Here is a 16,219-nt window from a genome sequence, read left to right on the forward strand (position 1 = left end):
CTGAGTCTCAGAGTCGGCAAATCTGCCATATTCTTCTTTGAATGTCATGTAATTGCAGTTTAAAAAACACTTTCCTGTGTTTTTGGTTTGGTGCACAACTAGGAGGTCCAAAATGTATTGTGAACCCAAATTGATATACGGGCCTGATCAAAATCTGCAAACGGGCCGGAGTTGGCCCGCGGGCCTTGAGTTTGACACGTGTGATCTAGGGAGATCCTAGGACATGTATGCATGTATTTTTAAAAAGCGACTAAAAAACATCAAAAGGAGACTAATGTCGGAAAAAGTGACTGAAAAAATGCAAAAAATAAAATTTCCCAACAAAATTTGATAAAGGCAACACTATTTGAAAAAATTGTCAAAAAAAACCTTTGAATAAAAGGCGACAAAAATGTTGTAAAAAGCAGCAAAAACATTGAAAAGGAACAAAAACTTAGAGAAAAAGTATGTATCTTGCATTTGTAAAATATTTGTTTAGTTTTACACATTCAGATTCAAAACGTTAACTGTAGAATTTTGACCCCAAATAGTTTGTAGTTTTAGTAGTTTACTACACAAAAAATAGCAAAACAAGTAGTTTAACTACTTGAATCACTATTAAGATATGAATTCCAGCATCCACTGCAAAAATGTAGCTAAACTATAAGTTTAATTACATTACACTGCCCTGGCTGTGTTGGGTCCAGTTGTAATTGTTTAATAAAATAAGAACATCTGCTTAAAGGTGCAGTAGATAAGACTTCTAAAACTAACTTTCTGTCATATTTGCTGAAACTGACTAGCCTGACAAGCCAGACCCACATCCAGATGTTGGGTCTGGGAACTCCCCATTGACGGAGCTCGATCCGAGGGGCGGGATAAACGGTTGTCTTTCAAATTCCCTCTGCACGTAATAGGATAGCTCTACAACCAGGCAGAGCAACAAAGAAGGTAGCGGAGCTAGTTGATAGATTAAACTTTTGCCGTATCCGGTCGGCAAAACTCCGAACACATCTTCCTTTTTTAAGAAGGATTTCTGTGTTGTTCTTTGTTCTTTTATCAAAGAAAAGCTTAACTCCAAGTCTTCCAGAAGTCCGCTGTTCCCAGCAGCAGCAGCCATAAGCCCCGCCCACCGACTCTATACACAATGTGATTGGCCTGACCAAAATTTGGTTTTTGCAGCTTGAAAGTCAACGGAGAGTGCCTAGACCCCCCCTGGCTGCCAAATAAATTTGCTGCCACTAGGGGGAGTCTAGATTTCTAGGCTAGAAACTGACCCTATGTTCCAGTAGAACTAGATAAAGCTGGTAATTAAAAAAATAAAATCCAGCTCCTCTGGCACCACCTACAGCCTGTAATGCGATTTGCAAAAATCCACAGCTCCCTGTTCAGATCCTCCAATCAGGGCTGGGGGCGTGTCTAACTGTGTGTCAATCACTGCTCATGCACATGCATTCATTCTCCCTTGTGGGGGGAGGGTCTTAGGAGACTGTTTGGGCTTTAGCAGAAAGGGGGGAGGGACTGAGAAGTTGTCGATGTTCAAATTCAAATCCTGGATCTTCACAATATAGCACCTTTACATTTTGGGAAACTAATTTTGGGAAACAAAATGTAGGTTTTATTTGGAAACAATTTGCCTATATTCAATGTCTTCATTTTGTATTTTTTCACACGCATATATGTACCCTTTAAAGGTCCCATGACATGGTGCTCTTTGGATGCTTTTATATAGACCTTAGTGGTCCCCTAATACTGTATCTGAAGTCTCTTTTATATAGACCTTAGTGGTCCCCTAATACTGTATCTGAAGTCTCTTTTATATAGGCCTTAGTGGTCCCCTAATACTGTATCTGAAGTCTCTTTTATATAGGCCTTAGTGGTCCCCTTATACTGTATCTGAAGTCTCTTTTATATAGGCCTTAGTGGTCCCCTAATACTGTACCTGAAGTCTCTTTTATATAGACCTTAGTGGTCCACTAATACTGTATCTGAAGTCTCTTTTATATAGACCTTAGTGGCCCCCTAATACTGTATCTGAAGTCTCTTTTATATAGACCTTAGTGGTCCCCTAATACTGTATCTGAAGTCTCTTTCCCGAAATTCAGTCTTGGTGCAGAATTATAACCACTAGAGCCAGTCCCACAATGAGCTTTCCTTCTGATGTGCCATTTCTGTGTCTGTAGCTATTGAGGAGGAGAGAGAGGGGGGGCAAGGTGGAGGGTGGGGGTGTGGCCTTGACCAACTGCCACTTTGCGCGTTTTAAAGCCATGATGTCTCTTTCTCTCTCATGAGTGGGCCAAATTCTCTGGGCGGGCAAAGCAGAGAAAGATGAGGTAACCTTGCTCCTTATGACCTCATGACTATTTTAGGGTATTTGCATAAAACTGATCCCCAGTGTGTTACATATCAAAATGTTCAGAACAAACTTGGCTTTCTGTATAATGAAGCCCACACTTTTTTCTAGAGCGATGTGTAAAGCGATCATTTGTTGCTAAAGCTGAAAAGTTGAAGTTGTCTTTTTGAAATTCCTCAAATCTCTTTTGAAAAGCAACCTTAACTTATGATGTGTTGTACCAATTGTTTCGGTGCTTGAAATGAATTTTCCAAAGTCTTAGGTTATATATGATTAAAATAGTAAATATCTAAAATGAAATTTTTTAATTACTACTTTTTGAGTAGGAGTTATGTCAAACATCGTTTGGACGGGCAAGTGCGTCTTTCGTCCCCAGAGGGTTAAAAACAACAATAATTCATTTAAAACGATATAATTGGTGACCTGATTGGAACTTTTGACCTTTCTTCATCAGGAAATATCAAGCAAGCAACATACAGTATAAATGGAACACTCATATATAGCTACGGATGCTATGGTTTTGCAGAAGATCATTAGTCTCAATGCTAGCTGTGAACTATTATTGTTACATGTGCATTCTTACTCACAATATCAATGTAGTTATGTTTTTTACATGATTTAATCCGTTTTCAAGCTCACAAAGACCTTCAATAAATTTTAATCTTAGGACTGTATGTGTTTGCATGTGTTGTATGTCCTGTTCTCTTACATCAGGGACCATGTTGGAAAAAAGTGTTTTTCACTTTTACATGTTATCCCTTGGATCCCCTTGTTGTCTTTCTATATTCATAAAAATAAAAACCAAAACCAAACCAAAACCATTGGAACACAAAACACATTCAGAAGTATGAATGTAGAAAGTCAGACTGAAGATATTTCTTTCAATTGAATGTACACTGTATTCATGGTAAACAGACTATCTGAAAACATGGACCAAAACAAGGGCCGGTTGAACATACAAGAAGGTTGAATGTACTTCAAGGTTCTACATGCTGAATGACTGTCCCGCTTCATCAAATCCACTGATATTTTAAATAGCCTACATTCATCTCCTCCCCCATTCCATGACCTGGATTTGAACAATACCTGCAGTGTGCAAGACTGTGGGATAAATCCACTTTTGCAGCCTTTCATTAATTATTATTATCATCACAATTATTGTCACTGTGGCGACTGTTTTTATCCAGGAAATCAAATGATTAAGGCTGGGTAAGGTTGCCTCATTGGCAATTTTAGACCCTTTTTTGGCCCCCCTAAATTTCATCTCAGCCCCCCTAAAAATTATAATAATAAAAAACAACAACAACAAAAAAGATATATATATATATATATATATATATATATATATATATACAGTATTTTTTTTTAAAAGTCAATTTTGGTGCTTCAAGGGACAGTTTGTGAACTTGTCTGTTAGTGACAGAGGACCAACAATTACAGGTTCAAAGGGCTTTAAACCAGTGTAATATCCTTTTATGTTTGTCACCAACGCTATGAACCTGTAACCCAGTCAAGGAAAGGGTTAACAGAAACGTAGTGTAGTAGTGTCAATCGCAGGTGGTTGTGCCAGACTCCGGCCTTTGGCTGAGTCTCTATCTGATCTGTCAGAGGGAGAGCGGGAGTGCGGTTGTGAAGTTTAACGTTGGTAGTCCCCACAGAAGAAGTTGGTCATTTCATGTCGCAGATTAGAACCCAAATTGAAACGTAAACTAAAATTGCTGAACGTTGGAACATTGTGTGGTCGTTATTACCGTGACTTGTGAAGTGTCAGGTTTAGTTCCATCATAGTGTCGAAAAACGTTAGCTGACGTTGTTCACTAGCTAGCTCAGAGATTATCGGCTAATGAAATTACTGATTTAGCAGGTTTTTTTTTTTTTTTGCATGGCACTGTATCCGTGGCACATTGTCATGAGCCCCCCTAAAGGTCTGATCCTAGAATCGCCCCTGGGTCGCACTCTGCTGGGCAGCAGGAGTATTAAATAATAATGTGTTGCAGAAGATAACAGTTTAAGTCAAGAAACTACAATAAGAAACCATCGGACCATAATGCACTGCATGCTCTAATGACATTCAGAATACTGTACTCTCAATGAAACTAATTTATGTCATATGATACTGGGATTATAAGAGTAGTTCACTTGTTTTTATAAGAGTTTGTTTTTGGTGGTGATAGTGTAGAACTATAATGGTAATATCATTATCATTTTCACTATGGCGACTGTTGTTATGAAATACTTAAGCCTTGGTAAGGTCGCCCTCTACTGGGCAGCAGGAGTTGACATGCATGATTATTCAATAATTGCAAAAGAGAACAGTTTTATACAAAAAAATTTAAAAATACTACAATAACAGAAGAACCCACAGTCCCATAATGCACTGCGTGCTCTAATTGAAATTCAGAAGACTGGACATTATAGAGAATCTTTGACAGGACAATGAAAGCAATAAATATCATATGATATGCCTACTGGGATTATAAAAGTTGTTTTTGTTTGTTTTTATGAGAGTTTGTTGGTGGTGGTGATAGTGTAGGCCTATGTTAATATCAGGGTTCAAAATTAGCACCATTAACCAGCCAAATGCTGGTATAATATGCAATTGGCTGGTAGATTTGCTTCACTCACCAACCCCAAAAAAACCCAATGGAAATCTATTGAGTGGCTGGTAAAATTTTAACATTCACTAGCCATTTGGCTGGTGGACGAAAAAGTTTATTTTGAACTCTGGTTATGCCCATTATCAAGGCTATGAGTAGTTTAAACAGACAGCAGACTGACTCTCACTGTGTTCTACACACAGAAAAAAAAGGTGCTAACCGGAACCAAAAATGGTTCTTTGGAGTGATGCCATAGGGGAACCATTTTTAGTTCCACAAAGAACCTTTTAACAAGAGGTTCTTTAAAGAACCATTTCTATAAATAACCCACAAAGGTGCCTCAAAGAACCATCACAAAATGGTTCTTTGAGTTACTATTATTGGTGCCTCAAAGAACCATTTTTAAAATTGTTTTTTTAAGGATGCATTTTCAAGAAAGTTCTTTGTGGAGCCAACTGGTTCAATAAAGAACCTCTTTTAAATGGTCATTCAGATTAATGGTTATTTGTTAAATCACGTTATTATGGTTAGATTTAAAAAGTATATTTGGCCATTTGACAATTATTAGCCTACTAACAGTTATAATCATTAACATGGTTATTATGAGTGTTTTACACAGACAGCAGACTGACTCTCCCTGTGTTCTGTAGCTGGCCATCAGGCTCTGCTGTTGACTTCCATACCATTCTGTGTGCAGGACAGCAGATGTGATGTCCCGGGACAGCAGAACTGACGACAGACAGCCCCGGTTGACACAGCGGTCGGGTTCACCACGTCAGAGGGCAAAACCGCAAATGATCGGAGTCAGAGTCAAAGTGCACACAGGAAGTCGCTTCTGGTACAACTTTCTCTTCGATGGTCTCCAACGCACGCCATAATGCGGCGGTGTTATGGCAAAGTCCCGGCTCGCCTGTGGCTCTCGCCGATTGGCATTTTGTATGTTTTGGTGTTGTGTGTCGCACCTGGAGCGCTACACCCGCAGTGTTTGGACTTCAAGCCGCCCTTCCGACCGCAAATGGAGATAGAGTTCTGCGTAATGTACAAGGAGTTTGGCTGCTGTGATTATCAGAAAGACCAGGACCTGATGACAAAGTACTACCAGATTATGGATAACTTTGATTATTATGGATATGCCAACTGTGCTGGCTTCGTCCTGGAGCTGCTCTGCCAGGTAGGCATGCATGGACAAAGGTCGCTTGGCATCGTGCGTCTCCATCATGCGTCATGTAGTCTGACCTAACAGCATGAACACGCAGAAGAATGCGATTGTCATGTGTAAAACACATAACCATAACCCTAGTTGAACAGGATGATATATCTTATTGTAAATGTATACAATATTAAGGCTTTTCCTCTTTCCATGAAGTTCACTGACGAGCTGACTGAAGGTAAATGTCAGCCCTCAGCCCTGATTTCCCTGAAAACTGTCATAAACAGTAGATGAGACATGTAAAGAGAGAGAGGGGTTAAAAGCTTTGAGGTTTCTGCGATGGTGATTGGGCAACTGGGGCTACAGTTTATTTTCAGTCAAATGTAGGCGACCCAATACTAGCCTATTACATATTCACTGTGTATGATCTGATCTCAAAACACACTCGAAAATAAAAGTACATCATTGTGCCTCTAGGGGTACATTGGCTTGTAAAGGGTAACTGTGGCTGTACCTTTGGCATAGGGTACTTATTTGTTCCCTTTTGGCTTGTCTTGTACATTTAGTGACCATTATTTAACAGTAGGCCTACAAAGATGAAAAACTTTAAAAAAGGTATATAATTGGTTTTGAAAGGGTACAATAGTAGGCTATAACGATTTTATACACACAACATATGCTGAATTAATCTGATCAGAATGTATTAAATCCTTTTCGGTTTCAGATTTTACACTAACTGTGACATATAAACTATATATACAGAGTAAGTGTCAATTGCCTGGAAAATCATAATTTTTCTCGATTACGTGATTATTACGAGCCAAAACGGTGATCAAAATTTGATAAATTGCAAAAACCTATCAGGTGGACAGAAACGTGACTTCAAATGCATTTTACTCTGTATTTGCTGGATGTGTGAATGGGCAAAGTTAACAATATCAACTGACAAGGTTATATTATGTTAGTGTTTCTATATTGTGTGTGCTGTGTTAATTACGCTACCATAAAGTGGCCCAAAATCCAGTTAATGCCGGTTTAAGGACATCTCTACATACTACACATACTTCTCATTGTGCGTTCAGGTGCAACTCATGGTGTAGGGCTGCTCTATTATGGAGAAAATCATAATCACAATATTGAAATCATGATTATTTAACACAATTACTCATTGACTTTTGGAAAGATGTCACATTTATTTAACTTAAAAAACAGTTCTTGGTACTTGCTCACCAAACGCTGCTCTATCCCTCCAGCATCTTCTCTGGCGCAGAGTTTTAAATGCCTCAAAATACCACAAACAGGACCTCGCTGATTATTGGCTGAGTGAGTTTAGCCTTCGAGAGGGGCTAACGTGTTTGTGTCATTCAGAACACGACACCAAATAAGAGTTTATTTTGAAAAACTCAATGTGCAAAATTATTCTTTTTCTCAATAAATTGTTTTTGTGATTATTAGGAGCTGAAATCATGATCAAAATATAAATTAATTGCATTAATTTCAAGTTCCTCTGTGTTTGCTGGATGTGTAAATGGCCCATTGTGTGCTACCAAGTTCACAATATTAATTTACAAGGTGAAAGTTAGTGTCGCCATAATTTATTCGTTGTGTTATTTCCGCTACCATAAAGTGGCCCCAAAACCAGTTAATGCGGGTCTAAGGAAATCTCTACATACTACACATCCTACTCATCACATCTTCCTCTTTATTGTCTCTCTTCTCCTTCTCACCTCTCTTCTTCATCTGCCCAGGAATGCTCTCCATATGCAGCTCACCTCTTTGATGCCGAGGACCCAAGCACCCCGATCAGGACCATCCCTGGTCTCTGTCCTGACTACTGCCCCCAGTTTTGGAAGAAGTGCAGCTCCACCATTCCTTTCCTGTCTGACGACCCACACATAGCCAAAGTCAAAGAAGACCAGACACGTCTCTGCCAGTACCTGGAACTAGACGACGTTGACTACTGCTACCCGCACCTCCTCAGCAACCAGAAGCTCACAAGCAATCTGGGCAAGGTTCAGTCGGACTCGGACGGCTGTCTGCAGCTGTGCCTGGAAGAAGTTGCGAATGGGCTGCGGAACCCGCTAGCCATGGTGCACGCCAACGATGGGACACATCGGTTCTTTGTGGCAGAACAGGTGGGCTTGGTTTGGACGTATCTTCCTGACCGGTCAAAACTGGAAAGACCCTTTTTGAACATTACCAAGGCGGTTTTAACGTCATCATGGGAAGGTGATGAGAGAGGCTTTCTGGGACTCACCTTTCACCCCAAGTACAAGTACAATGGGAAGCTGTATGTGTATTACTCAGTGGAGGTGGGTTTTGATGAGCGGATCAGGATCAGTGAGTTCCATGTGTCAGCCAATGACATGAATGTGGTGGACCATGCCTCTGAGCGGTAGGTATGGACTGATCCATGTTACAAAACAGAAACAAACCTATATCTTCTTTTTCTTGTCTTATTTGCATATGTATGTATATGTCCACTTGCCTTCCAGGGTTATTCTGGAGATCGATGAACCAGCATCCAACCACAATGGAGGGCAACTTCTTTTTGCAGATGATGGCTACTTGTACATTTTCACAGGGGATGGTGGAATGGCAGGAGACCCATTTGGGAAATATGGGAATGCCCAGAACAAGTAAGACGTCCAAAGGTTCCTAAAACTAGACACCCTCAAATGGTCTGAAGTAAGAAAGGATGTACCCAATTTTCTAAAATGTAGCAAAGAATCATATATAGGGCTACTGGTAGATCCATGTTTGAGTCATAATATATAAAGTTAGTTTGGATTTATGAAGAGTAATTGCATGTTTCTGTGCATCTGAGATAAAACATGACTTTGTCCTACTTTAGGTCAGCTCTGTTGGGTAAAGTTCTCCGCATTGATGTGAATGACAATGAGAGAGGCCCGTTGTACAGAATTCCTCCAGATAACCCCTTCAAACATGAGCGTGGGGCACGACCGGAGGTATATGCTTACGGTGTCCGCAATATGTGGAGGTGTTCTGTGGACCGGGGCGACCCTCGGACCAAAGAGGGCAAAGGACGTATCTTCTGCGGGGATGTGGGCCAGAACAAGTTTGAAGAGATCGACATCATCGAGAAAGGTCGAAACTACGGCTGGAGAGCCAAAGAGGGCTTCTCCTGCTACGATAAGAAGCTGTGTGCCAACAGCTCACTAGGTAGGCATGCTCTGGTCAGTCAAATGGTAAAATGGAAACATTCATTGTTACCCTCCTTCGACTGCAGACAACGGTAGTCTCCAATGATGTTGTACGCACACACTAGACAGTTAAATGAATCGATGACTATAACCTACGACATGACGTACTTCACTAACTATAAATATTTGAATGCATCACCGGTCACTTCTAATGCGCATTGTTAGTTAGAACTGCATTGTTCTCTCTAGTGTATATCATTGCCACTGATTGCTACGCTTGAGTCAATTTGACTCTGCACCAACAGCTTTCTGATTTTATTTGGGTATATAATTATTAGGCATAGTCACATGGACTTATTTAAAAAAAATATATATCTATATTCAACTTTTAAATCTATTTTCACTGGAACAGTAATTATGACTTTTAAAATTTTTTTTACAGATGATGTCCTCCCTATTTATGCGTACCCTCACAAGATGGGCAAGTCAGTGACTGGTGGCTATGTTTACCGAGGCTGTGAATACCCCAACATGAACGGCATGTACATATTTGGAGACTTCATGAGTGGGTAAGGGTTAATATGGTAAATAGCACATTTTCTTTGCAAAATAACACCAAAACATAGAATGCATGACATAAGATGAAGCATAAAACTGACTGAATTATAATAATAAAAGTATTAAAATCAGTACCCATGAATCCATCAAAAGGTCGCCATTCTCTTCTACTCTGTTCTTTCTATTTTTCTCAGCGGTGGAGATTTGATTTTTAAGACAAAAACTCAAAGTATTTCGCCTCGCGTGCAATCTCTACCAATCTGCACCTACTGTAGGTCTCTGAGGCTTTTAATAAACACAACAGAACCTACTTTCCCGATGGTGTAGGTATTTATTGCTCTTCCGGATGTTTCTTCCATGTTTCCCCCATTAAAGATTTTTGGGGTGAGTTTTTCCTTATCTGAATCGAGATTCAAAGTACAGAGGGTGTTGTATGCTGTACAGATTTTAAACCCCCCTGAAGCAAATATGTAAATTTGTGATATTGGGCTATATAAATAAAATAAACTTAACTTGACACTTGACACTGCTATATAACCAGTTTATACATGTTCTCTAAGGCTGTTTAAAAGTACTTTGGGAAATTTAGGAATACATAAACAAAAGCGGAATTAAAAGTAATTAAAACGCTCCATCATAAAGTAACAGTGCACTGCACATTAGAGATTGTAGATTTGATCTTTTCCAGGCGTTTGATGAGTCTGCGGGAGGACAGAAACACAGGGAACTGGAACTACAATGAGATCTGTATGGGGATGGGCCTGACCTGTGCCTTCCCTGGACTCATCAACAACTACCACCAGTACATCATCTCCTTTGCAGAGGATGAAGCTGGTAATGCATGAACACATGCACACTCTCAAACTCAGAATATAACTCGAGTTTGCCCTAGCAGTAATTTGGAAATATGTTTCCCAGTGTAATTTCCTCTTGATGAAATGTTTTTTTTTTCTTTCCACCAGGCGAGCTGTACTTCATGTCGACTGGAATACCGAGCGCTACGTCACCTTCAGGAGTCGTTTATAAAGTGGTGGACCCTTCAAGGTGAGTATTAGGGGACACTGTGTGTTCACTCTCACTGGTGTGCTGCAGCTAGATATTCCTGTGCACTGTTAAAAGGCGCAGGTGACCGACTGTGATGAAGAAATTTCTGTCCACATTATTTCCCAACAAAATTATCCAGGACTTCGTTTCAGTTTCAGCAGAACATGTGTAAAGGTATATATAGGTATATTCATGCACACATACACAAACAATAGAATCACAGAGTCCGATCCTGCTCATATAGACCAGGCACAAGATGGTTCTGTCCATTACTGCCACTGCTAGGGGTGATGAGTAGTCCAAGTTGCTGCAGAAACAGGGTTTCATACAGTAACATAATCATTGCTTTGCTTCTTTCTTACTTCATTATTACGTGAAGAAAACGTGCATTTTGCCATGTACAGTTACTGCTCCCTGTGTGGAGAGTATGTACAGTTCTGTTTCTGTTTCTTGGAAAGGGAGATGTAAGACACACATCTGTTCATAATTACAAACACAGGCATGTCGTTCTTCTCTGTGAGCCTGAGGGATGTGCAGTATCATGATCATTCTTGGCCTGGGTGTAAGCTTAGATCTGTGTTTTCTCAGTGCTGATGGGATAACTTTTGCTGAATGTGGAGGTTATACTGCCTGTCTCTGTTTGGGTAAAGAAGGGAAATGAAGCAGTGTTGGCAGTAGTGTGAAAGGCCTGCCATTCTAAATCTCCCTTCTCTGACATTGCCTCGGACAGCTCTTGGCTCTCTCTGCATTTCTCTCAGCGGTGGATGGTTGTGTCACCTAATTTGTTTCCCAGCCATTCAGTTTATTTAACTGTTCCTCGCCACTGTTGTGACTTGAGCTTTAAGTAAAATACAAAATGAAAGACTGGAAGTCTGAGGAACACAAAATATGTTGTATGTGTCCACCTGCTTGGGTTCTGTCTTCCCCTATGTGCAACTACATTTTATTCTGATTTGTTATTCCTTGTTTTTTCAGACGTGCTCCACCGAGACAATGCCACTATGATCCTCTTCCTGTCAGAGTGAAAAGTAACCTCATCAAGTTTGTTCCCCAGGAAAGTGAGTCCACTTCCAAACACGTTGACCATACTGACTAGGATTGGGCATCGAGAACCGGTTCCAACTTGGAATTGTTTAAAAAATGACCAATTCCAATTTTTATTGTAGGGTTGGGCGTATTTTATGTTAATATGGTATGCTAATATGATTTATTTTGGCAACCGTGGTGATCTATTAGTCATATAGTCACAGGAAACTTTAAACAGCCTCAAACATCACCCTGATGCTGTCAAGGCAGCCGAAAATATAAACACATTAGTCTTTAACATTTATTCTTCAAGATAACACAAAACAGGTTTGAAAAATATTGAATCAATGAACTTAGAAGCTATAAATAATCTATGCGTGGATAGTCTAACTATAATCAGAATAGGGAAGTTTTTTTGGGAGGCATTTTCAGCCTTTATTTTGATAGGACAGCAGAAGACATGAAAGGGGAGAGAGAGGGGGGAACGACATGCAGAAAAGGGCCACATGTTGGCGCCAAACCCGGGCCCGATGCGTCGAGGTGTAAACCCCCAAATATGGGTGCCCGCTCTACCAACTGAGCTATGCGGGCGCCCGGGAAGTTTTTTTTTTTAAAACTAATGTATTAATTGCATTTCACAGGTCTGACAAAAAACAATATCTTGAGTAAATTAAAGTTAACATGGGCTACACAAACACTTTTTTACTGCATGTTATAAAACTTGACTCTGCTGGAGAAGAGATTTGATTCGGCGCTCTAGTAGAAATGTCGTCCTCCCCCTGAAATTAACAAAATGTAAAAAAAAAAATCATTGGTAAAATTGGTTTCGAAATCCAATCATCGATTCCAGATTTAATATGTGCAAGTTTTTTTGGGGTTTCCGTAGCGGCCACCAGACTTCCAGGTGCATGTTGTGTTGCAGCCATGGAGAGCAGTAAGCCGCGCTCTAAAGTGTGGTTTGATTTTACATTGATAAAGCCCGGTAAAAGTGTAAATCAACATTGAATCAAGATAAAAATGTTCTTCTTATCTGTGAAATAAGCATGTGACCCGTTTCAACTCCAGCCCTCAAAGAATCGGAATCGAGAATCGATAAGAACCAGAATCGAAAGGAAAAATCGGAATTGGAATCACAATTGTTAAAATCAAAACGAAGCCCAACCCTACTACTGACTGAATCTGTGACTTAATCTGTTTTTGTGTTTCTTCGTCATTCCCCTTTAGCATTAATCGGTGTTGAGCCAGCAAACAAAATCCAGCCTGAGCCACAACCCACAGAGTCCTACGACTGGCTCCAGGAGCTCATTGACCGTCTAGGAGGACCAGACCCGACCACTGCTTTGCCAACCACAACCACCACCAAATCCCCCAGACATCCGAGGCGGAAAGGCAAACGCAGGAAGGGCAAATCCAGAACGCAGAGTACGTCCGAGCTCCAGAACGGAGTGGTGAGGCTTGTTGGGGATGAACAAGGCCGCAGCGACCGCGGACGAGTGGAGATCTACGTTAACGGGGAGTGGGGCACCGTTTGTGACGACCTTTGGACCACCAAGAATGCTGCAGTGGTTTGCCAGCAGCTGGGCTTCAGCTACGCTATTAAGGCAGCCAGGAACTCAGAGTTTGGGGAGGGGAAGGATCTGCAGATTCTTCTGGATGATGTTCAGTGTGAAGGGACCGAGTCCAGCCTGCTGGACTGCACACACGCCGGCGTGGGGACACATAACTGTGCCCATTATGAAGACGCTGGGGTGATCTGTGGCAACTCGGACTCCGTTGTAGAAGTCTAAATGTTTGACTATTATGAAATCAAAGCTAATTATCATTAACTAAACCTGTTCCACCCTAAATTTAACAGCCAATCTACTCATGAAGGAGCACACCAAACATAGAGCACATGACTTTATGTCTTGATATTTCCAGCAGATACAATGAATGGCGGAAATATGCTCTAAAATTGTCCAGGGACCCCAGGGGTCCTTGAGGGGGTTCCAGGGTGTCCGGAGCAAAAGGGGGAATAATTTATTTTCACTATAATTGCATCCATAAGTTTAGAACTGTTTGAGACGGTGTGAGAATCCGGTAAATAATACAGGAAACATCACTGCCTCTATAGCTGCCACTAGAAAGTTTTAAAAAACAATGGCTGCATCTGAAATTCCATACTAACATGCTATTTAGGCTAAAACAGTATGTGAGATTTTTTAGTACGTCCGAAACCTTAGTATGAAACCAATAGTACGTGAATGTACCATGGTTACATCTCGTCAACGGCAAGGAGGCTCTCAGGAAGTGACGTTGAACAGCTTAGTGCGTCTGAAAAGATACACACTACTGTCTATTTACACAAATTCATGTTGAACCATAGTACACATATTGAGTATGTATTGCAGAGGATGAGGTTTCGGAAGCAACCAAGCACTGAACTGCCCAGGAGTTGCATGACAGGCAACTGTTTCCTCCAACAACAAAGCACAGTCGCTCCGTCTCTTTTCTTTCATTTTTTGCCGTGAAATGAAAGTGCCCTCGGAAACATCAAGATGTATAAAAGATTTGATGGAAAACAGTAATTGGGAAATATAAAGTCTAATTGTGCTACTTTGGGGGGATAAATAACAACAGGACGTTACACACATGGGCCATTTAAGTGACACCCCCACCGTCGCACAACCCAACCCAAATCGCTTTTTCTGGTCTGAACGTGCCCCAAGTAACACAATGACAGAATGTATGAGTATTTTGGGCATGGGTTTCATACACTTTCTGTAAAAAAACAAACATCTAAAAGCTAAACATCCTTCCAGTTTTCCTTGCCAGTAGTTGCACATAGCTTTTTCTCAAAGGTAAATGTCTATATAAGAGTTTATTTTAAATTTTCCATCACAGACTTGAATGTTTAATTTGAATGTATGTTTTTGCACTATTGCATTAAGTCTTTGCCTACTCAGCGATTTCTTTTAGTAACAAATTTGACATTTAGTGTCCTTGTAAATGTCCGATGCCATGAGTGAATGAATGGGTGTATTGTGATCCTGTAATTATAATAACAAAATGTTGTGAAGATTTTAATAAAAGATTTCTAGTCTGTACTGGCTTTCACCCACACTTGGACCAAACAGTTGATATTTGAGAGTACCGTCTCATGCTGAGTTTATCTTATTTATTTTATGTTGATATGGTATGCTAATCTGGCATATTTTGGTAACCATGGTGATCTATTGTTTTCTATTGCATTGTTTTCCCTTTAAATCAAATAGTGCATTATAATCCAGGTCTAAATAAACAATTAACAATAATTAATTCCATGATTCCATGATTGCAGGATGTGGAGTAAATACTGAGACGAACAAAGTTTAAATGACAGCCCTTTTATTCCAACCAGTCAGTGCTTGTTGTTTGAGGAATCGGCCCTCTCTGTGTTGGGACAGTCATTGATATGCTGAGCGGCAGATTGAACAGCCTACAGCCTACCAATGTGTGTGTGTCCCAGTTCTCTGCAACCAGCCTGTTATTAGCCCTGAATCCCCCCCAACCTCCTCAGTCTCTGTGTGTCAATTAAATTCAATTTTATTTATCGTATCAAATCACAACAAGAGTTATATCAAGACACTTTACAGATAGAGTAGGTCCAGACCACACTCTGTAATTAACAAAAACCCAACAATTCCAGTAATTCCCCCAAGAGCAAGCATTTAGTGCGACAGTGGCGAGGTAGAACTTCCTTTTAGGGAGAAACCTCAGACAGACCCAGGCTCTTGGTAGGCGGTGTCTTGACGGTGCCGGTTGGGGGTGTGATGAACAGTAGCAATAATAGTCACAATAAAGATAATGGAACTATAGCTATGTTTCCATCCACACGTTTTTATCCGAATTAAGTGATATTGAATGAAAAATGCCTTATGGAAACAGTAAAATTCGACAGAATTTCATGAATATCGACTCAAAGGAAATACGTTCGGTCTCATCGGATTTTCTCTTGATCGATATACGGCTTATGCGATAAACGCTGATGGAAATGTTATTTGCCGAATAAATTAATGAATTGCGATTAAGTTTTAGGTCATTTTATGGTTGCAACCCGCCACAAAACGAAGAAGAAGTTTTAGTTAATTTCCACCCAGTATTTCCGTTTGCACACGACATGTGTCAACAAAGACAGATAGAGAGACAAGACACTTTTTGAATTTAATTAACGATCAAAATATAACGGCTATTTTAGATATCAAAAATCTAAGAAAAGCCATCATTTATCAGGAACTCGCGAAGGAAATGACCAACAAAGGTTACGACAAGCCGTGGGACGTCCTCCGGAGTAAATGGAAGGCGCTCAAACAGCGATACATGTCTCAAA

The 16,219-nt window shown here is 40.3% G+C and overlaps 1 protein-coding gene across 1 annotated transcript; it reads left to right on the top strand.

Annotated features, from left to right (window-relative positions):
- The first annotated feature begins 5,634 nt into the window (after window positions 1-5,634).
- On the top strand, window positions 5,635-14,943 carry hhipl1 (HHIP-like 1). The gene is made up of 9 exons (XM_028566073.1): window positions 5,635-6,100; window positions 7,828-8,474; window positions 8,575-8,718; window positions 8,934-9,262; window positions 9,686-9,812; window positions 10,490-10,635; window positions 10,764-10,845; window positions 11,821-11,903; window positions 13,096-14,943. The coding sequence occupies exons 1-9, from the start codon at window positions 5,807-5,809 to the stop codon at window positions 13,656-13,658; spliced, it is 2,415 nt and encodes an 804-aa protein (XP_028421874.1). The 5' UTR covers window positions 5,635-5,806; the 3' UTR covers window positions 13,659-14,943.
- The last annotated feature ends 1,276 nt before the right edge of the window (window positions 14,944-16,219 follow it).

The sequence above is a fragment of the Perca flavescens genome, chromosome 20 (genome assembly GCF_004354835.1).
Source record: "Perca flavescens isolate YP-PL-M2 chromosome 20, PFLA_1.0, whole genome shotgun sequence".
NCBI lineage: Eukaryota > Metazoa > Chordata > Actinopteri > Perciformes > Percidae > Perca > Perca flavescens.